The 23,800-nt window shown below is 42.1% G+C and overlaps 1 protein-coding gene across 1 annotated transcript in view; it reads right to left on the minus strand.

The window, feature by feature from the left end:
• LOC117748529 (dynein heavy chain 9, axonemal-like) overlaps positions 1 to 23,800 on the minus strand; it is a 143,871-nt gene that overhangs the window by 90,842 nt on the left and 29,229 nt on the right. The window contains 15 exon segments of the mRNA XM_034558362.1: positions 283 to 421; positions 1,233 to 1,390; positions 6,163 to 6,267; positions 7,217 to 7,373; positions 14,730 to 14,890; positions 16,594 to 16,833; positions 18,455 to 18,580; positions 19,033 to 19,185; positions 19,626 to 19,752; positions 19,870 to 20,000; positions 20,321 to 20,598; positions 20,706 to 20,838; positions 22,064 to 22,219; positions 23,098 to 23,257; positions 23,423 to 23,566. Of these exon segments, the coding sequence (XP_034414253.1) occupies positions 283 to 421; positions 1,233 to 1,390; positions 6,163 to 6,267; positions 7,217 to 7,373; positions 14,730 to 14,890; positions 16,594 to 16,833; positions 18,455 to 18,580; positions 19,033 to 19,185; positions 19,626 to 19,752; positions 19,870 to 20,000; positions 20,321 to 20,598; positions 20,706 to 20,838; positions 22,064 to 22,219; positions 23,098 to 23,257; positions 23,423 to 23,566 (2,368 nt within the window).

Raw genomic sequence — 23,800 nt, forward strand, 5'->3', positions numbered from 1 at the left:
TAAAGACAATTTTAGATGGAATAACATCCAAACCCTTATTCATGTGTATGTAGCACTTCACTCAGGCAGCGCAGTTAAAAAAGCTCTTGTGTGGTGTCTCTGACTACAACATGCAAAAACAACATATTCATTGACTGTGTTGTAAGTCTCTGATGCTGTTCATTCTGTGATTTTGGGCTATACAAAATATACTGAATTGAATTGAATTGAACAGAACATAATGTCAGTTGTTCAGCAGCTTAACCATATCAGATGTGTAACATTGAAGACAGCAGATATGACCTGTTTGGACAGCAGCTCTTTACACAGTGTGTAGAGGGTGATAAACTTCCTCGCCAGGACCCGGGCATTTAGGAAGCCCTCAGCAACCAGCATGATCTCACAGATCAGCTCAAAGTCTGGCACCACCATGGCACATGGTCTGTGGAAAAAGGGACAGTACTCAAAGGAGCTCAGGTGTAGTTCATAATCATAATCCTGGATAAACCAACGTTTTGTCATCTGCCCTTTGTTTCACAATGATGACAGCCATCTTTCCGTCAGGTAGGTCAACCTTTTCTGGCACCTTTTGTCAATAGATTATTCTCGATCTACTGTGGCTTGGATCGTGATTCCTTTGTGCGCTAATTTGGATTTAAGTGTTTGTCAAATGTAAATTAAAAGTAAATATAATCATATGATGGTGTTTTCTCCTGGTATGTTAGACAAAATTCCATCTGCAGATTACCATACGTGACAGTTGTTTTTCTCAAAGAAGGAAGGTTTTAACCCACGTGTTTTCAAAATCTGTTTCTAATACAATAATCCACAGACATCATTGATGACAGTTTTCAATAGATTTGGACAGAACATTTCTTTCCCTAAATCCCTATTTTTGAAATGTGGGTGAACTTAAAAAGACAATTTTATTTGGGAACATTAGATTGTAAAAAGATTCAACTATGTTGCCGACATTGTCATGTTTCAATCTATTGAGATACATTCTACTTATCCCATTCAGGGTCACAACTCCCACACACAGGTCCTCCACAGGGTTTGGTCTTTTTTTTAATATATCACTTCAATATCGCAACCAATTCCAAGACAGATTTGATGACATACAGTCGCCAGAAACACTCTTGAACTATATTGAACTAATTGATGGATTAAATCTTGGCTGCTGGTTCAAAACAGGAATAACGCATGATATATTGAATTACAGCAGTGTAACTAGTGATGGTCCCTTGCCCCACCTGAACAGAGCCTTGAGGTTCTCAGGAAGCTCAGTCCTGCCAGCGTAGCCTGGATTCATCGTGATGAAGATGCCAACAGAAGGGCAAAGATTCACCTCCTCCCCCATGAAGTTAAACCTCTGCTTCTTGTCTCGAATGGCGTCCTGGATGCTTTTAACCTGCATGTACAGAGAATAAAATTCAGGTTAGAATGAAATGGTATCCGATCTTCATACTTGCTTGATACCAACCCCAAGAAAGATAACACCGCGGATCAAAAATCTATTTGTAAAATTCTTTGTTCAATGAAATCTAAATGCTAACATGCTCACAATAACAATAATAACATGCTAAGACTAAGTTTACCATTTATATTAACCATGCCTCACATAAATAAAACTACTAATGGTACTAGAGGACCAGTTAAAAGATGAGAAAAGTTTAATCCACACCTCAAGAGGTCTCATTTGTAACTTGCAATTTTCAAACCTTCCACCCAAGTGACATCACTTGAGGCAATGTATCCCTCTGGAGAAACGAAAGGCTCTATACATTTTTTCACAGATGCAGTTGTACTCCCCAACACCTGGAAACACACTTTGATGTGCAAAACCAGTGGAGTTGCCCTAAAGGGGATCACCAAAGTTATTACAATTCATCCTGAGGGACCATGAATGTAAATACAAAATGTCATGGCGATCCATCCGGTATTCGCTTCGGCATGTCACTCTGGAGTCATTGAACCTACCAACATGGTCGTCCCTAGAGTTTGCACCACTAGCATGGCTAAAGGTTGCTCTGGACTAACTTAAGCACTGTATTGGCAACAGTTATAAAACAAAGCCATTCCTAGTTACTGTCAAAAGACGCTTCCAACTAGTGCAACCCTCACACCTGAGAACGTTTTGTTTCACTAATATCACTAAGCCACAGTCGCATTGGTGCACTGTGTACCTTTTTTTCAGGGACACAATTTCATCAATAATGTGAGCATGCAATCAGCCAGGGTTTACTGGCTCCACTTGTCTACATTATGATTGAAAGAGATATCAGAAAAGTGGCTTGGCCTAAAAACTCTGAATCCCAGCCTGTAAGAGGCTTTATGAGTTTAACATGCGTGTGGTAAAAGAGCGTAGCGAGTCGGCAGCTGGAAAGAGGAGGAACATCTCTTCATGGATGAGTACTCGGCTACAGATCACTCATACTAACACAACAGGGAGAGGAAAGCAGGGAAAAAGAAAAACAAACAGTGCAGCTGCAGCACACAAAATAAGGTTTCATGAGAACATCAGTGGTTATTTTATGTGAAACGGCAGTGACCAACCGCTGCTAGCCTACAGGGATACAGAAGGAAGGAAAACACCAAAATAATGTTTTTAACCCTTTAAAAACAAAGTCATTATTTAATAAACTTAACTTAATAGCATACACAAAGTAAAAAGGGTGTATCTCTGCAACCACAATGAGTATTCAAATAATGTTGGCGTTAAAATAAACAGTAACACTTGTGAGATATGTTCAGATGTGTTAATACCACTATATATGTTACTGGTTAAGAGTAAATGAAGATGGCACACACCACAAATTAAAGGTTTCAGGTTCGCCGTTTCCGGATGATTTAGATGATCATCTATAATTTAAGATTACACACAGAGTTAACTCGGCAATGCATTGGTCGATTTCTGAAAATGAACTATCCCTTTAAATTATTAGAGCCAATACAATCAAGCTGTAAAATGCAAAAGAAGATTGACAGCACTTTGAGCCAATAGGCTTTAAAAAAGCGTTGTCATTGGTGAAGCGCACGATCCGATACGCTGATAGTCTTTTCCATCATATGGGTTCAGAACCGCCCCTCAGAACTTCCGCAATGATTTGGATGACACAAAGGATCCGGTGAACATGAATCATTGTGGATTTACTGGGAAAAAATCGTTTCCTTCATTTTATCATCAAAGGTAAGACGGACTGGCTCACCGTAAAGCGATAAAGCTTTTTCTGTTCTGCTACTAGTGTTCGTTGGTGCATAAATTGCTGACACTTTGGTGTAGAGGGATATGCGAGACAGATATGAAAGCTGTGAGGAAGCAGCTAGCTTATTGTCGACTCACTTTGTTTGTAGCTGCTAGCTACGGATCCAGAAACGTGATGTGAGAGGTCATTTATGGCGACATTTGTCTATACTATATTTGTAATCTTTTATTTATTGTTGTAGTTGTCTTTAGAGCATGTACATGCAGATTATATGTTCTTGTAGCACTGCTTTTTCTGGTTTATCTGATTGACAACATTGTTTATTAATTTCTTATTTTACTGTGTTATATACATTACCTAATTAGGGGACCCTTGGGTTCAAGGGTTTTTTAAAGATCAAGAACAGACAGCGTTCTGAAAGGTATGATCCAGTTGGGTCTGGCTCCACTATTTGCTGTCTCTTTGAATGTACAATATGTTCACAGTCCAGGCTTGTGTTTATCTCCATGTTGCTTTGTCTAATGTAGAACACCTGTGTTAGCAGAGAGTTTGTTGCCATTCAATTCTGTCCCACTTGAAGAGGATGGGTTGGCTGTGTGAGAGGTGGCTCGGCGTTGGCTCCTCTGGAGTGAGCTGCCAGCTGTCACAGCGGGAATTTGATGCTCCTTCTGTTTCATGGATTGTGGAGGTCCATTCATACATTGTCATATTTATTGAATGTTTATGTAACTCTGTAACTCTGTTCATTCTGTACACATGACATCTATTGCATCTGTCCATCCGGGGAGAGGGATCCTCCTCTGTTGCTCTCCTGAAGGTTTCTTCCCTTTTTTCCCTATGAAAGGTTATTTTTGGGGAGTTTTTCCTGATCCGATGTGAGGTCAAAGGTCAGGGATGTCGTATGTGTACAGATTGTAAAGCCCTCTGAGGCAAATTTGTAATTTGTGATATTGGGGTATACAAAATAAACTGAATTGAATTGAATTGAAATGGTTTACTTTTCCACGTATAAGCCACCGGAATTTATTATTTATCACGCACCGCAACAACTATTCATTCTTCTAAGTCTCATAGGCATCCACAGATTATGGAAGAAGACTTTCATCGCTGCTTAAGAGAGAAGGAAGGAAGGCCAGAGAAGTGAGTGTTAAGTCTTGCAATGAATAATGATCCTTTGAGGAGCTCCATCTCCATTATCATCATGATCAGCATCTTTAGCAGCTCTATGCATTTTGCAATGACAGTATTGCACATGCATGAAGATAGTAACTGGAGCAGCAGCATGCACGCTTTGAATACACTAGAGAGGCGTATGAAACCACAGGGAGAGGATCTGTTTGATCTGGGATAACAAAATGCAAGATAGCAGAAATGCTAGCATCAGCTGAAACACACAGGATGTGGCTGAGTCCCGTAATCAAAGGGCTAGCTGCTGTAGGTCACCCAGAGTATCCCCATTTCAGTGTGGAGAGAATAACTATATGTATGAGAAGTACAGAACACATGATGTGAAAATAGAGGAGGAGAATGGAAGGCAAAGCCATAATGATCCATTCAGTTCAGCCAAAGAGATGTACAAATAAAAATAAAGAGGTAATGCTTTAACTTAAAGGCACAGAACCAAACCTGCATTCATTGATTCTTTAAGCAAAGGGCAGCTGTTAAGACACAGACATATTACAACCTCATTAAGTTGAGATGTCATACACTGACATGCACAGAGCAACACAGTCACTAGTGTGGAGTTGCGTTTGTGGCTATCCGATCAAATTAGGTAGGAAGTTCACCCTCCTTTAAGTTCTGTTTTGGTCTCCACCAACTCCTCAAAGAAAAAGCTGCTAAATGCTCCAGGTTGTTCACCAGCGGGTCTCTGACTGTGTCTGCTGTTTGCTGCTGAGCATCGTGAGCAGGTTATAAGAGATTAGGAGAATTTATCTTGTCTTTCAGTGGACTCATATCAAAATGAATTCATATATATAGAGAGATATTGTATTACACAGGGACTTTGTCCACATCCATAATAAAAAAGCTTGTACCGACACAAATTTCTCAAAAAATCAGATTATTGCTGAAGAGAAAAAACTCAGTACTTTTCACACATATTCAATTATATAAAACTATTGTATAGACTAATTATTTATTGAATTACCAGACAATACGTTATTGGGATGTATATCGTTCTCATGATATAAAATGATCTCTGTCGTAATAAAAGATAGAATGGAAGCCTTATTATCTTCATTATTAATAGAATCGAGGCACTGATTAGAGTCAACAAACAATATCCAATAACTGTTAAATGTCCTTTCAGATCATGGCTCTGAAATAATTATTGATAATTGTTAATAAGGTAAACTGTTAACTGTTTTTTGGATGCAGGTGTATTTTCAAAAACTAAAACACATGTATCTTTTGATGCATATTCATATGGATGGACAAAAAAACTCTAATGAGAAAATGGAAACTTGATAACATTGTCAAACTGACGTCACTGGAAGGAAAGATGGTCAGTTCACAAAGATTGGTTTGAAGTCAAAATTACAAATGTGCTACTAATTCACCAAATTATCGTAGCACGTCCTTTAAGAGTTTCGAGTTTGTCCATTTAGAGTTGCTGTTATTAGTGTTGAAAGATGTGACCAAAGGAGGCGGTTTTCCATCCTTCACTCTCAAATCAGATCTGAGAAGGCTCCAATTATGAAGAAGCTCTTGGGTGAAAAGGTGCTAGTCTGGGTGGATTAGTCTCATAGCTGAAGCAATCAGTGATGAAGAGGCTATTTCCATCTGCAGATCTGTTTTCAAGTGCTTGTTTTGACCACAACTTGATTTGGATAGACCACTTGGCAGATAAGATGACAACTCTCATTTAGCTCCATCGCATGGGGTTAAAATACACACAAGCTGCGTTCACAATGACATCTGGACCTGAATGGGATTCGTGGAGTACCTGAGGCCGAGATACTGGACTGATTCTTACCTGTACAGCCACCACAGACAGCACCTCCACTGAGATCCTGTTAAATTCGTCAAAGCAGCCCCATGCCCCCGTCTGAGCCAGGCCTTTGTAGATGTTCCCACAGGACTTGTGGACAGAGACAGAGAGAAACAGATTTTCAGATGGTCACTGCAGGACAGACAGTCAGGCCGGCTCACAGGTGGAGACCTGGTCCGACTGACTGACACGTCAGTTACACACATATATGGAAAAACCTTCATTGCAGTTCTCAGAGTGCAGCACCACAGCAGGCTGAAGGCGTACAACAACAGGATGATACATAGACAAGGCCTCACACTAATAAAACAGGCAGAAAGAGAAAGGCTAAAATGTCTTCAACCCACATTTGAGCTTTTCCCAACATCAACAGCCCTCCAGAGAGCAGCTGGACCAGGATGACTTCTCTGTCCAATCACAGGGCCGAGGAAACCTTCTCTGACGCAAACCGGAGCTGACTGGTGGATTGATTCAGCGTGTGTGCGTGTGTGCGTGTGTGCGTGTGTGTGTGTGTGCAAAACTGAATATGAGTAACAGTGTGGGGCTCTGAAGCCAGCTTCTAGTGTCTGTGTTCCTCCTGGAGTATATTAGCACTTCTCTTTGCCACTTTTGTGTGTAAAGCCGGGGGTGCTGTGCGCCGCTATACTGTAATGATGCCTCTGTCTGGGGGAAGCAGGAGCGAGTCTGATCACAAGATTATGTTTATGTCCCCCCCTGAGCACTCAATATGCAGAAAGTATGTGTGTAAATGTATACAAAAGTGCATAATAAAGCAAGGTGGAGGCTGGGTACAGAGAGGGCCCTTTGACAAGGTGTAATTAAGAAAAAACAATACGGGTTTAACTAATCAGCTCTACTTTCAAGAAAGAAGCAGTGAAACAAAAGACAAAGAAAAAAGATGAAAAGAGAATGGCATTAAGTTGGGTTGACAACTTTAATGCATACCATATTCATGACAAAGGCGAAGATGAGAAGAAGCAAGAATAATATGGGGTACGTGCACAGGCTCAAATGCAGATACCCATGCGCGCATCCTCACCTTGTAGTCCATCTGCTCCGAGCAGTTAAATACATAGACCATGATGCCAAGTGCTCTACCCAAGTCTTTGGTAGTTTCAGTCTTCCCTGTGCCTGCAGGCCCTGCTGGAGCTCCACTCATGGTCAGGTGAAGGGACTGGGTCAGGGTGATGTAGCATCTAAAGACAGTGGAAATACACACATAATAATAATAATACTTCAAATTTATTTCAAAGACGCTTAACACATGCATCACTGATGAGGAATGGAACCTGACAGTTTGCAATTTAAAAAAATCTTTTAACTGATTCAACTGTATGCTCTTCCATCTATAAAGATTGTCAAAAGGCCACTTTTAATAATTCACAGGGACAGCTTGACTACACCCATTTTAGTTCTGTTTTACACATCTATGACAACAAGTTAGCTCAGGAGTTATCATCGTCTCTCACAGAGAGAAGTGCAGTTCTTGTCACTGACATTTTATTCTGTGCATTTTGACCTTTTCTATTTTCTCCCTTGCTGTCCCCACCTTCCCCTCAGACTCCTGTTATGTAAAGGTTGATGGTTGATAGTCCAGCTGACAAATGGGCATTTGACATACCAGTGGACCACGACAAGAGAGAATTAAGAGTTTATTCGGCCCACAGCAGTCACCTCATTTAAGAGTAGACTTAAGACTTTCCTCTTTAATAGTGCTTATAGTTAGGGCTGAATCAGGTTTGCCCTGGTCCAGCCCCTTGATATGCTGCTATAGGCTTATAGGCTGCTGGGGGATGTTTTAGGATACACTGAGCACCTATCTCCTCTTCTCTCTCTCCTTATGGATGAATTTACATCTCTCCATTGCACTTTATTAACTCTGCTTCCTCCCCGGAGTCTTTGTGCCTTCTCGCCTCACAGGGTCCATTGGACCTGGCTGTGTCTGAAGCTCATTAGTCCGTTTGGAACTATTGGAGTACTCACAGGTGAGAGCATTTAAAGGGAGCTGCTATTGAACTAAAGCTTCTGATGAAAAAATTATAAAGGTTGGCAAATCCGCTGTACCTGCTTCATTTTGGTTAGCTTCAACCAGTCACTCACTGCTCTCACTTTACTGGGACCTATCTGAATACTGTCTGTGGATATGTAGCCAAGAAAAGGGAACCTGGGATAAGTTAAATAGATAGTTCTCTGATTTGATGAACATTATCCAAGAGTCTCCTGAGAACACGCTGCATGTGTCGAACATCAATCCAAACGCCTATCAGCGTTGAGATCTTCCTCTTGTCATCACTGACGCCCTGCCGTTGAATCAGAAACAACTGGTTATTGGTCCGCCTCAAGTAGTGCTGGAAGCAGCAGTCATCCAGAAGCAGTTCCTGGAGGGCGTTTGATGCTCCAACGTGGGACTTCCACAACATGTACAAAGCAGAAATAGTGGTTATTTCTTCCATGGTTGTTGGCGGAAATAAATGGCTTGGCTTTCCATGGAGAAGGACCGACTCCGCCTCTCCGGTGCATTTACCACGAATGAAGCGAATAACCACAAAATGTAAACTCCCCCGAGTAACAGGAGTTTGGTGTGAGGGGAAACTTAAGATTCTATGAGGTGAAAAAGCTGCACTGGGGTCAACACAATCCTAAATGTTTTACCTTCGCAGGAAAGTGATGCAGATGAGATAACCAGACATCACGAAAACTCACCCCATCAGAATCCCCATACCTACTGACGGGTCTTTGGTTATGGCAGTTTTGGGTAGAAGCTCCACAGTAGTAGGAGCAAACCCTCCTACATGAGCCTGAGGGCTGACCTCCAATCTGGTGGGTTCCTCTTCCCGGAGGACGATGCAAGCTGTTACAACGTGGAAAACTGTGCTTGACTGCATGGGAGCTGTAGCAGCTTTGGTTGTTGGCCTCCTTGTTCCAGACAAAGTCTGCTGCTGGAGAATGAAACTAGCTCCTATGGAACCGGGGGCTTCCTTCCGAGGACACACTGAGTCCTTTTTCTGTATGAATTCATGTCTTATTAATTCACATTACTAACTTTGCTTCTTCCCCTGAGTCTTTGTGCTTTTTCTCCTCACAGGTTTTCATGGATATTGGTTATACCTGGACCCTGGTCCTGCCCCACACCCTCTGACACTATTGTTACTATTATTAGTCACATGTCCATTACTATTACTACTTCTATTACTGATTGTATTATCATTATTATTCTATTATATCCACTGATGCTGTCATTATATAATAATAATTGTACTAGTATTATTCTTCTCTCATTACTATACTTACTGCATAGCGCTGATCTCTTTGTGCTGGGTCCAGGCTTTGCATAATCTTGCTGTCAGAATGCAGTGAAGACCCAAGTACATAAAAGGCAGGAGCTTGGGGATCGTTGCAGGTGTAGAGCAAAACAAAAAACACGACATCTAACTAAATCACTTGCGACCCTCAAAATATGGTGCAAAGCATATAACAAACAGAGCTTAGGCTGAACTTCTTGTCTAGCATCAACACATACTGTATATGAAATTACAAGATGCAGCAAACACAACATACTAACAGGGGATGGATATGTTGGGAACCAGGTAAATGCTATGATTAAACCACAAAGATATTGGTTTGGAGTTCCAAAGTACTCTGGAGCCCCAAAGCTGCTGGCAGCAGCAGGATCAGCGCCTTGGAGAGCCCCACAGCACGCAGACCTAACACCGCCGCCAAAGAGAGAGCTAAACTAACCCAGCTTGGACCTAAGGCTAGTCCACTACTTCTGTCTAATATCCGGTGGTAAATAAAATGGATGAATTGAGTCAGCCTAATTCAACAACAGGAATTCGGAGACTGTTGTGGAAACATCTTTACCAAGACCTGCCTCCATTGTATCTATGTGTACATCAGTGATGCTTGGCGCTCCAACATAGTCGAGTCATCATTTTTCCTGATGTCAAATGTTTAATGTGAAGATGCAGACCACGTTATCTGCGCTGAGAATTCCCCGGCGTGTTTGTCGTTGCTGTCACATTCCTCCTGATGCAAATTGAATCTTTGTTTTGTTTCTCTTTGGTAGCATAAAAGGGCTGTTGTAGAAAGACAATACAAGATCTTTGTTGAATCCTTGTATTAAATAGTTAGTTGTTGATGTATTTTGTTTGTTTCATCCACACAAAAACAGAAATAATGTACATTTGTGGTTTTAAAAGAAGGTTATTTTTTATTTCTGTGCAGTGTCTCCACTGGTTGCCTAGCAACACCAATGTGACAACAACACTCCAGAAAGTGGAGCACCCAGATGATTTGGGAGAAAATCATCATATAACATAGTTTGAACACCCTACATTTAGATTCATAAGAAAACGGTTTATGTAACCTGTTGTTATAGTTCCTAGGAATCAGGAAGTTGGAAATTCATAGAAAGAAGACTGACTGTGTCATGACTTCCCCTTTATGAATCGTGTGTTCTGCCAAAAAGGTTAGCTTGACCCAAGGAGTAAATCAACTGAGTGGCCAAGCTCTTTTGGTAAATTGGGCTCCAAAGGACACACCAGAAGAACAGACCATATTTAGGAAAGCAGGATGAGCTTAGGTTGTTGAATCGACTGAATGGTTTTGATTGGTGGAAAGTCTGATAGCAGGGCTGAATTTACACTATAAATATTGTGGCATCACAAGGGGACAGGTAGTGGAGGGGCGCTACAGAGTGGCCACCAGTGCAAAAACTACATCTCCCAGCCTGCCTCACCGCTCACCCAGCTGCAGCTGCTTAAGGCACCTTATTGAGGCAGGGCTGGGAGACTTAAGGGAGAGCACCTGGGAAGGAGAAAGGAGAGCGGAAGGTGAACCCACGAGCACCTGGAAGAGGACAACAAGGGAGAGGACCTCGTAGCCTGGATTCACCAGGATTGAGTTTTTGTTTGGTTAATTAACCACTTTCTCCTCCGGGATGTTTTGTGTTTAGTGCGTATTATACAACTTATAAAATGTACATGCCTTTAAGCCCATGCCAAGGCCCTGTCGACGCGAGAAAGACGCATTATGGACACACACACCTGGAGGGTTGAACTTTGAGCTGTTTCCCTTTGCTTCCACGCTTTATGTTCTTGACTCTTGTCCTATACTCAACATGCAGGCATGGAGTGATATTAGCCTCTTCAACTGGTTGGGAGTGAATACACTCTGATGCATTGTAGTTTATTCAGAAGTTGGTGCTATAGGTTGTAATGTAAGTAGAGGTTGCAAGCTGGAAACAAAACAAGTCACTTTGGCCATCAACGCAATAATATAAAAATACTTGAATGGAAACATGCTACATGAGAATAGTAGAAAAGTAATTCAAAATGTTGAACTATTTTTTATAGATTAAGGGAACAAAGTTATTTCTTAGCAAATGTAAATGTGTATTTATTCTTTTTTCAGTTTTAATTAATTAATGCATCATTTAAATGCAAGTTTAATAAATCTGTTTATAATTGCTTTTCAAACACTGACAAAATAACAACTCATTAGTCTGGTGGCATACTCCTTATGGTGTAGCTGTCTTTGTAAAAATGCATGATGGAAAAAGAAGAACTGAGAGCTCCTGGTAATTCTCACAAATATCAACCTCTTTCTCAGGAGGTGTTCACCATGCCTATGTGTTGGCACCATATGCACCAAGACACCTTCTTCTATTTTCCTCTTCTCAAAGTCAGTGTACTTCCAACATTCCAAATATTGTTCCACTACAATACTACTAGATAATGTAATACATATGTAAATAGAACAACAAAAGAAACAACAATCCATGATTCATTATCTCCAGTTCTGTGTTTAGAATCAAACTTATTGTTTGGTAAGAAGTATGTCCAGAAAGGAAACTGACAGCTCAGCCTCTACACAGCTGGATGCTGAGTTGTCCCTTTAATTGATCCAAACTAACTTTCAATAAATGCTTCTTAGAATGTTTTTTCTACAGCAGCATAACTAAAAATGCACACAGTACAAATGACAAATCCTGAATAGACACTGTCATAATCAGCACTGACAATGTCTTGGTGTCGGCTCGTACATAACCTCATTATATGATAATAGAATCTGCTCCTGTGCTGATTATCACGCAGGCTGATTAGCACCGCCAGTGATTGCTTCTCCTGCAGAACCTCTCAAGACTAACAAACACTCTGCCCATCTAATATCAATAAAAGCCAGCAGCATCATGGACATGAACTGATGGAGACAATCAGGCCTTTATTGATCAGGTAATAAACACAAAGCTTTGCCTTGAATATCAACGCAGCAATGGTTTTAATGAGCTGCTGGTTAATAGATGATGTATGGAAGGGGGAAATATTGGAAAGCAAAAAAGAGACAGAAGCTCAGAGAAGACAAATTATCCCATCTGTATACAGTGTATCATCCGGATACCAGCGCCAACAGCATGCATGGCTCTCCCCTGAAATATGGCCAAAAGTCTCAACAATCAGTCGTCTCGGAGGCTAGATGAGAAAGTCCTGCATGGAATAACTAAAGCCAGACAGAAGACGACAGTGTGAATAAACTGGGTGGCTGTGACAGTGTGACTTGTTTTATTACAGCGTTTACAAAAGAAAGGGCTATGTATCAGTCTGTCTGTCTGCCCCGCCCCTCCATTCCTCTCTCTGTTGGCCTGAGTGTGTGGTATTGCCAGTATTCATTAAACGTATGGTTTGACGATTTCTCTATGACCGCTGTCAATAATATCTGTTTAGATGATTTTTATGTGTAACAGTTAAATGGTTCAAGTTAGAGTTCATTAAATGGCTTCCTGTGTGTCAAAGAACTGATTTGGCTTATGAAGCATTGAACGCTTCGAGGCAAAATGACATGAGTAATCTGCTGCTATAGTATGAACTGTCTCAGGTCCTCTAAACTCTGTGTTCTTTTAAATACACTTCTCTGCCTTTCATTTAGTTATCTTTCGGGCTCTTTATTCATAAAACTTTGCTTATTAATAATTATTTTTAAAAATAAAAAGTCATCTTTATGACTTTTTATACTGCCTCGTGTTTCTTTTCTATCTTGCCTTATTGCATTTTTATCTTTAAAGCAAATCGCTTTTTTCAAATAAACGTGCCTTGCCCAGAAGTTAGTTTGTGTTGGTATTTTATCTGCAGCTAGTGGTGTTTATCATGAAGCAAACATGCTTTTAGCTGTTTTCTCAAGTCCTGGATTAAAGAACGTGACACCCTAGTCCATGGTCCATTGTTGAAATGAAAGCCAGTGGCATACTGTGTGAGCCACAGCGAGGGCTTGCACCATATGGTGAAGTCTTGCTACACGGCCACTCACCTGGCCATCAAAGCCCATTGTTTCTGATTGTTCAGGCTTCAAAGTCTAGAAACGCTGCAGTTTGCCAAAGGGCTCTGGGAGGCAGGTATTCATCTCTGTGGAGTTCACACTTTATCAGGGATGCTGCAGAAATATGTACATGTGAGCAAACAAGCTGTTGGCAAGGTGCCCTGTTCCAAAGCTGTTCTAAAAGGTGTACATAATGATTCAAATGAGGATCCTAAAACGTGTCACATTATCATTTATCATCATTAGACGAGGAGCTTCTATCTTCTAGTCAGTTTTTCAAATAAAGTGGAATTTCTTTTTTGAGAATGTAATTATAATGGGTTTTGAATGGGCTTGATGTAAACTGGCATATTTAATGAGCCTCACAGGACTTAATACTAAATATCCTTTTTCCAGGAGCAAACCTTTCCCCAAACAGAGATTTAACAGCAAGATGAAGTTGTGTGCACAGGGTTGTAGTTAGAGAGATAGTTTGACCTTTCCTAAACCAAAAGCACAAGACAAAGGAGGACTCGTACATAAGATGCATCACTAGCATGTCTAATGATAGTGACCTAAGCTAGTGTTATACCAAGACCAAGGAACAAGACTCATTTTGACTACATAAAAAAGCCTGCACCACAAATAGCAAATCCACGGCCGGTGTGGTATTTACTCACTGGAAGCCGGTCCCAGCTGCTGCTATATTGGAGTCGACAGTATGTTAGCGCCGCTCTGTCCTGCTATGTTTGAAGTTTACGATCCAAGTCAGTGCTTCTCTCACCACGACATCAGTTACCATGGCAGAGACAGTGACTGTGGATCAGTGGTGAGCAGGGTCAGCCTTCAAGCAAAGGATCGGTGGTTTGATCCCCGGCTCCGCTAACCCATGTCAATGTGTCCTTGGGCAAGACACTTAACCCCTAAATGTCTCCCGTAGCTGTTCCTACCTATGGTGTGTGAATGGTAGTTACTCCCAATGAGCAGGTGGCACCTTAGCTCTTGCTGTCAGTGTGTGAATGGATGAATGATGTCAAGTGAATGATGTCATGTCGTGTTTTGAGCACTTTGAGTGGTCGGAACTCTAGAAAAGCGCCGTACATGTACAGGTCCATTTACCATTACACTGTAATGGAGGGTTGGCAGTTAGAAATGAGAAGCCTGCTAAATGAAATAGCTTTACTTATCAGTCAGTTAACAAGCAATCATGATGTTTGGTTGCCTGTCAGTCTGAACAAAGACACCAAGAATGACCTCCGTACCTGTCTGTTAGAGGAGTGATGACTAATCGTGGCGTGTTGCCCAGGTATTCATAGGAGTAGAGAAACTGGGCATCGCAAATGTTGGCAAAACAATGCTTCTCCTTCTCATCCCAACGGTGCCTCAGCTGGGAGAGCCACACGAAGGCCTGAGAGTTCTCCACCTAAAAAAAGAGACACAGCGCGAGAGTTGGGAGAGTGCTAAGGATTGAAATAATGCCAGAAATAATCTGAGCTTTCCCACCCTCTCCTTATGGTAATGACATGCCTTGCTTGAATATCGAGTGAGTGCATTACTCACTGGTAACAGCCTCTCAAACACAAGGGCGTAGGTTTGCATATGGTCCATAGGGACTAGTCACAACCAAGTTTTGGAAAGACACAAAAAGTCATGTAAACACCGTGAATCGTAACTTGCAGAAAGCGATCTGTCAGTAGTCACGTTAAGCTACTAAATACGACAGGAGTTAATAAAGCCTCATATTAGTATTTTGTTTGGTCTCAGCATTGAAATGTTGACCCTGTTGTGCTTTGTAGATGGGGAAATGACACCAAAAAAGAAAAGAGATATCCGAAGTGTGTTCACCCCCCAGAGGGTCGTTGTTAGTTAGCTACTAGTAGGCTAACTACCCACACAGTGCTAACCTGCATCCTTTTGAAATGCATTCAGGAAACTCAGAAATCAGGTTGAGGAAGCAGCAGCTGGACCATCAGGGCTCCAGGTGAGGTCTTGCTCTTGGCATTTTGTTAAGAATGACCATTTTACCATACATTAGCAATTAAACTGAAGGCCGTCTGGGGAATCTGACCTCATGTCAGCACTTTTGGATTGTGTATTATGTGATGTTGAATAAAAAAAACAAGGCCGTTCCATAAAACCTGAACCTATTACCTATATATTCTAAATTGCTTTCAAAATAAATACATATACTACTCACATAAGGTCTACATTCATTCATTAAGGCATTATTTTGAAATGCATTCAGGAAGCAGCAGCTGGACCATCAGGGCTTCAGGTGAGGTCTTACATTAATTATGCGTTGAGGTGTATTATCATGGCTGACAGTGTAAACATTGTCTACCTGTTTTATGTGAATTATTATTATGTTAAAACATGCATGTGCAGACTAGGCTAAGTTCTCTTTGCTCTTTAGGGAACAGTCAGCTTGAATGACAGTGACCGTCATGAAGTGAGTGTAGCAGAGTCCTGGACATGAGGACTGAACCATACAGCCTGACCTTAAACTCATCAGAGCAGCAACTTCAGCACAAGAAGTTACGGTTTCAGGCAAAGTGATATAGTCAGTATCTGTAGCTGCATTATAGCCCTACATTGAAAAGGGTACTTTGTGTGTCAAAGCATAACCAACATGCATTGGAGAAAACGCCAGTTCACACCCAACTACGACGTGGAATGGCTAAAACACAGCAGGAGGCAAGGCACTGTTGAATAAAAAGTATGATAGATTTATTATTCTGTTCTGATTTTGTTTGTCTTTTATCACTACACAACTGGTAAAAGTTGTTTATATATATATATTTTGGATATAGAATATACTGTTACACTATATTGGCATTTTAGCAGAACTTTTCTTACTCATTTATCTATTATTATTATTTATTTGGTGCAGAATACTGTTTTGTATTTAAACTAAGGTTTTATTACTGTAATTATGTTTAAATCAGTTCCAAGTTACACAAATGTTAATATATTTTAATAATGTTTTTCTGTTCAACATAATATCAACTACGTTTTTTTTTTTATATGCCCTTGCACAAACATACGGCAGCAATCATGGTGTCTGCATGAGAATTTATTCAGTTTATCCAGGTTCTTTGCCAGATTTATCCATCGAGCCCCCCTCACCTTCTGACCGATCATCTTGGCCACCACGTCCCTGGCGTGGACGTCGATGGTGCAGATGGTCATGACCTTCTGTCGGTCGCCCGGTGTAAGCTGCCCAATCAGCATGGAGATAAGGGTGTTGAGCTGGGACACCTGTTTCCTGTAGTACTCTTTCATGGCGTTGTCATAGCCCTCCTCCAGACGGACGAACGCCATGCAGACGTCAGACGTCCACCAGATCTGAGTGCAGGTCAACGCGACCTGAATCAGAAGTAAGACAAGAAATGACAGGCAGATTCTGTGGAAAAGTACAGTTGATGGGGATTTATGTAGATGGATTTCCTGTATCATGTATATATCTATATGTTTTCAAGCATAAAACTGAAAACCCTTTGCCTGTACAAACTAAAGTGTGAAAAGTTGGATTGAGATGCAGAGTTTACATTTGTCTGCCGTGCCTATTTTTGCTGAGCAGTGTGGAATGTCAGCTTTTATGTGGTGTGCCCATTAATGTGCATGACATTTTAAAATAACTGCCGATAGGCTAATCTTGTTTTTTCTCCTCCATCCAAATATTGAAAATTCCTTTTCTACAGTACTCGGTTCTTTAAAGGGATAGTGTGTGTGTTTAGCAGTAGAGCAACACAATACACTGCTGTGGACAGGGCCAGCAGCAAAATGTACTGACACACAAAAAAGGCCCATTTACACAAATCAATATCCATTTAAGTAAGCGCTTTTCAATGTGTTTATTCATCCATCCATCCATCCATTTTCAATACCGCTTATCCTCATTAGGGTCGCGGGGGCGCTGGAGCCTATCCCAGCTGACATAGGGCGAAGGCAGGGGACACCCTGGACAGGCCGCCAGTCCATCGAGGGCACATGTAGGGACATACAACCATTCACTCTCACATTCACACCTATGGGACATTTAGAGATCAATTAACCTGCAGCATGTCTTTGGACTGTGGGAGGAAGCCGGAGAGCCCGGAGAGAACCCACGCTGCCACGGGGAGAACATGCAAACTCCACACAGAAGGACCGCTCCGACCGGGAATTGAACCCGCGGCCCTCTTGCTGTGAGGCGACAGAGCTAGCCACTACACCACCGTGCAGCCCTCGTGTTTATTCACGCTTATTAAATGAAACAATAGATATATTCTAAAGTTAGTATTAATAATGTGTTCAATTAGCATTTGAGTAACAACATTTTCTTAGGTAGAGTTGGTCAAAGTAAATATTCTGTAATCAAAATGAGCTCTCTTTCACTTCACTGCGTAATGAGCTGCAGCTTTGGGAAATGACACGCTGAAAACAGCTTTCTCACTTCATAACTGACTTTAGTGATGCGTTGTTAATGTACAGTCAATCAAAACTACTGTGCTGAATTACAGTGAGACCGTGGTCCTAACTCAGTCCTGATTCAGCACTAAATGATTTGTTTACCTGTGCCTTTATAAAGTAAACACTACTGATCTTGACGTTGATTTCAAGTCCTGAACCGTTTAGTTTTTTTGTTAATTGCTGGTTTTTAACCTTCAAACACTACAATTAGTGCCAGAAAACAACATTTACCATTCAGAGCATTAAATACTTTTAGAAAAACATGAGCATTTCCAGATGTAGACCATTATGTGTTCCATTATCACAGACACATATTTGTCCTATTCTTTCTCGCCGTTCAAAATACTCAACAGAATTTGGCTGAGAACTGTGTATGCGAAGCATTAGTGACAGTGTGCACTGGATGGAAATATTTATGAGAGGCATAGACATGATTATGGTACTAATCCATCAGGTGTTGGATAAAGTGACTAACAGGAAAAATCCCCAGTGTTGTCAGTTAAATCTATACATAGATCCCACTGAGCATGTTTACCTGAGCCGGATAGTCAAACAGCCACTGCTCTCTGGGTTTGTCCTCATAGGCCATCACTGCCTCGGTCATCTCGTGTCGGACCGTGGAGCGCATGCTGTCCAGAACCCGGTTCAGCCACACCTCCACCTGGCACCAGACACACAAGCCAATGGCACGTGGACACATTGCAATGTGTGTCACGTGAGCAGCGACGGGCTTTCTTATCACTGGACTAATGAGGTCATTAATAAGCATTGGACTGGAAGTGGAGGCAGGAAAATACTATAGGATATAATGAAAAATTAATGGATTTATGGGCTTTGATATTCAAAACCCCAGGGGCAACGACAGACTCAATTAATTTGCCGACTTTATTGTGGGTTGTGATATCTATATTTGATAGATATGTTCTTCCATTACAGAAAAGGGCAGGTAAATGAATTTCCTCATCTATTACATTCATCTACAGATAGCCATAGTGCCACTGTCAGCACTAAGTCCAATGGAGATAATAAATGTCTTTAGCATTTAGCTCAACCTACACACTTATGGTACTACAATTCCAGAGACATGAATAAATGATTGCGGCTGTATTTTACCTGTCCAGTGCAGTCACAGGGCTGATTAAAGGAGACATACTCCTCCTCTTTGCTGTACATGCCCAGACCAGTCTTAGAAGGATTCCCCTCTCCATCTGCTTCAAATCGCATCTTAGCCATGTTGTCAAACAGCTTCGACAGATGCTTCTGGACCTGAGCAAACAGACGGGGCACATTCAGCTCAGCTCACTGTTTGACTGCCGCACAAATTAATAATGTTACATTACTGTTATTCTGAATCATTTATTGGCAAGACCCATGTTCTGCAGCATGCCTGCTAACTTCATCTTTAGAGAGATTTAGAAGTAAGTTGTGCTTAACAGTGATTTATTTCTCCATGCTGGTAATGCTTGAGAATATGTCCTGATGATGGAGGTTGGAGCAGGCAGCAAAACTATAAGCGACATTGCCCCTGTGTGGACACTGCGGGTACTACAATAGTCAACAGCACTAATCAAAAGAGCTAAATGGTGCAATCAAACATTGTTTCAGAAAACTGTGAAAAAGCTCAAATTAGTTTAATTAATTTAATCAATTGAATCAATTAGCATTAAATGCAATGCTATCCCTCTAGCAAAAATGAGTGGAGCCACCTGGTGTGGGTTGGTCCCATTAGACAGGATGTCCAGCAGATCAGCCGAAGAGATGAAGTAAAATCTCGGGAAGGCCAGACGCTTTGTGTCCAGGTATTCTGTCAGAGCTTTTTCACAGAGAGACAGCCTGCAGAGAAATACACAGAGTGAGTCAGTGTGTGCATCCAAGTGAAAGAAGTAGAATCCCTGTACAAGAGTGCTCCTGATAACGGACATGAAGAGTGGAAAAAGAGACAACTCTCACCTGCTCTGGATGTCCTCCAGTTTACCAAACAGGCCCGGTGTATTGGTGGCCTCCACTACGTTTGGCGTTTGATGCACGCCGTCTGCCAGCGTTTTGAAATCAGCATCAATTCCTTCAAAGCGTCTGGAGTCCTGCAGAGGATTTCACGAGGGAGCACAGCAAGGAAATGTAGGTTCCCAAAAGAAAGAGGGTAGAATCAGAGGTTTAAGGCAAACATCTGGGTTCAAGCAATGAAATAGTTGTGTAATCTCAGCTCCTAAATTCACAGTACGAGCCAATTACCCCATTCTTAATTACCCGCTCTTAGAGCCGTGCTATCTGGGTTCATATGGCAACCACAATGGCGCCGGTCAAGGCCTGCATTCATATGAGCTTGTCAGTGATGTAATGTATACCCATAGAGCTGTAATTAACCAATGTGTGCATAGATGTGATTCTATCGGTGTGCAACCTCAGGCAGCTGTGAGCGGATGTCCTCTGAGCCAATGAAGATGCTTTCCAGGTGGGTCCACGTCTGCTGCACCTCAAACCAGATGGAAATGGCAGAGTCGGCCACGGACAGCTTGCTCTGCCATGACGACACTTCATCCAGGAAGTGGGCGATGTACTTGGATGACATGAGATTCTGTAGCTGCACCTGGTTGTCTTCCAGCGTCTCAATCAGCTCCTCGTCTGTGCGCAGCAGAGGCACCTGGGTCCGGTGGTGGGGCTCATACTGGAACTGCATACCTGGACGGGATCAATACAATTTGTCAATCGGGCATGAACTTTGGATGGCAGGATGAAAAACTCTCGTGTTCACCGCAGACCAAAGGACAGTTTAGTACTTCCTGTACCTGTCCATGTGGAGTTGAGCTCAAAGAGGACTTTTTCCATTCCCATCTCTTTCACAGCCTTGTCCACAATCCCCCTCACCTCCTCCTCAAAGCAGTGCAGGTTCAGCTGCAGCAGGTCAGCGAGAGTGGTCTCCTGCTCAGAGAAACACACACTAGCTTATTACTGTGATTGTTGGTCTCAGTTCAGGACGCACAGTGTGAAGAACGAGAAGATGTAGCAAGCAGCTATTATGATCGAACTGCAGCATGGCAGTGAGGGAGGGTTCACAGCTGCAGTCTCCTCCCAATCTCCTACAAGCACAGACAATTACTGCAGCAGTAACATTCACTGCTGCAGGTGGCAGTGTGAACCTCCTACACACACCACAGGACGCTAGCTTGGAGTTTTAGGAGGAATTGGTCTGACCAATATTTCGATTTCAATTTCACGTATTTACCAAAACCCTAGGTCTGTAATTGTGACCTTTGGACCAAGCATGAATACAAATGTATCTTGTTTCTACATGAATCAAATCAGAATAAATGAGTGCAGTTGATAATACTACTCAGCAATGTCGCTGCTCAAGCTTCATAGCTTCCAAGACTGACAGGAAGAGCTGCGTCCCAATCCAAATCCTCAGGTCTCAATTCAGAGCTTTCAAGCTGATCCGCTTAACACCGCGTACAAGGAGAAGCAGCTGTGTTTGCCAAAGTCAAGGAATTAACATCAATTAGCTACAACTGAGTGAAATTAAATCAACTGCCAACTTAAATCAACTGCCATCAGCTTCAACTTTCATTTGCTACAGCTTCTTGACCAAGACACTGTGAATTATGTGAGAAAGATTAATTCAGCCGAAGATAGTGCTATTAAAAGTTACATGATTCCACTGGGGACCTATTCAAAAGGAATGCCTGTTGTACAAATAATCCAACCGTTGTCATAATGGTGGCTCTTCTTTTACGGTCTCTCCCTCCAGGAAGCTGCATCTGCTGCTCTTTCCTTTCTTATAGATGGCGGTTAGCAAGTAAAACTGACATGTCAATCAGTGAGTTTGTGGGTATATTATAGGATTAGTTCTATATGGCCTTTTTAGTCTCTGTAATATACTTTTGTCCAAACTAAAATGCTGAATCAGTACGAACAGTACAAACAAGCCTCATCTGATCTTCCTTGTGCAGAACAAACAAGCCCAGGGAGGATCATGCAGATAGAGCTGGGACAGCTATGTGTGTATCACAGCCCTTAAATAACCGGCATGTTATCAACACTGGTTGTTTGAGATATTAAAAACAGAAACTGCAGCAAATGTACAGCTCACCAATACTAAAAAATAGGTGCAGTGTGTTGTTGCTTATCTTAAAAATAAATTGGAAACCTGGTCCATGGTGAAGCGGACTCCAGTCGCAGCCATTAGCTGATGCCAGTGCCGGGCTCGTATGGCTGGGTTCTGGAGCTCTGCCACGGCCCGCAGGGAGGTGAGCAGGTTCTTTACCCTGCAGTCCAAACCTGTGAAGGCCTCCCACGCTCGAACCTATCACACACCAAGGCCAGGAATCAGTACATGGGCTTTGGACGGAGACGAGGCAGCCTGAAGCTGAAGCGGCAGCTCAGAACTCATTTATTCCAGTGAAGTTGCTCATGCATTTGCACATATTTAGTGCCTCCCGGACTTGCTCAAAGGCCTGAAACACCCACCTACAGTTGAGAGTAAATACAGAGGGAAGCTTCTCCCACAAACTCCTTGCCTTTGAGCAAGGCACTTAATTCCCAATCAGCTGTTTGCTAGGCCCCTTGTTAAGTGTTGCTACTCACAAATGTAGTTTACAGTGATCATGGAGGCAGATGTATTACTTGAAATGATTGATCTTTTTTCAAACAATTGGTCCTTGAAGGTGGTGGACGCAAGCAAGTTGTCATTTCTAGGCAGAAACTGCCGACTTTGATGGCTGACATAACTAGTTTTAATAACAAGAGTTAATCAGCTGGAGCTTGCTAGCTATTTTAGATAATGTTAACATGTGGATGGAACAGAACAAAGAGACTGTGTTTAGCAAATAGTAATTATCAATCTTGGATAATGTTGACGAGGTGTAGTCCTCCACAGAAATAATAACGAGGACCGATTGCTAACTTGAGCCTAGCTTCCACAGCAGCTTCTATCATAAGCATGATGGAGTGAATGAATGATTCCCTCCTTGGCCTTGGAAGTGATGCTGTGTTACTACTGTGGGAAGCAATAAGCTGTTTGTCATAAATGCTAACAGCAAATGAACTTACTCCAGCCCACTGCACACCTTCTAGAGCTCGGTGGGCCTGCTGTGCCTAAGGCTAAGATTTATTTTTCCTCACAAACCTTTTTAAGGTAGTTAGAGATCCTGATCTCTCCTCTTCCACCCTCTCTTGCCTCACCTCTTTATCTAGCCCCCGTATATCTTTAGAGAAGCGTTTGCACTCTAGCTCCATGTCCTCCACATGGATCTCTCTCCAGGGGGTCATCCTCCATGCCGCCATGCTGGATTCCACCATGGTAACCATGTCCCACAGCTCCTTCAGCAGGCCCACCTCACGCCTTGGGAATGGAGAAGAATGGACAGAGTGAATTACACCAGCATGAAAATGGGAACTCTTCCGATAATGACTGTAAATGTTAAAGAGCACCTCAGCTTTAACGGTTCATTAGTTTGGGATTTGGCATAGGCTTGTGCTATTTTCTCCTTCCAGCTCTGGGCTTTACCTGCATTGTTGGAGCTGTTTGTACTCGGAGACGGTGACCTCGAATAGGCTGGCAGACTCCACCAGGGAGGCCATCACTGCCTCCCGCTCCTGGATCTGCCGGTGGAAGGCATCCAACATCTGGTGGGGGCTCTCGCTGTCAAACCTGGACCAATGCATGATCACACACAGTCACCCATCAAAACACACACACAAACACACACATTTGCACAAGCCCAGTATAAATCAGGCTGTGTTTAGGGAATGAAAGGCTGCAGTTTGCCAAGCCTGACTTGGCTGCATAACTAGACCAGAGTCTCCAGCTCTCACTGCACACTGTGACAATTAACAATGAATTCAATGGCATTAATGGGAAAATAATCACCAGGTTATTAAGAGA

The sequence above is a fragment of the Cyclopterus lumpus genome, chromosome 19 (assembly GCF_009769545.1).
Source record: "Cyclopterus lumpus isolate fCycLum1 chromosome 19, fCycLum1.pri, whole genome shotgun sequence".
Taxonomy (NCBI): domain Eukaryota; kingdom Metazoa; phylum Chordata; class Actinopteri; order Perciformes; family Cyclopteridae; genus Cyclopterus; species Cyclopterus lumpus.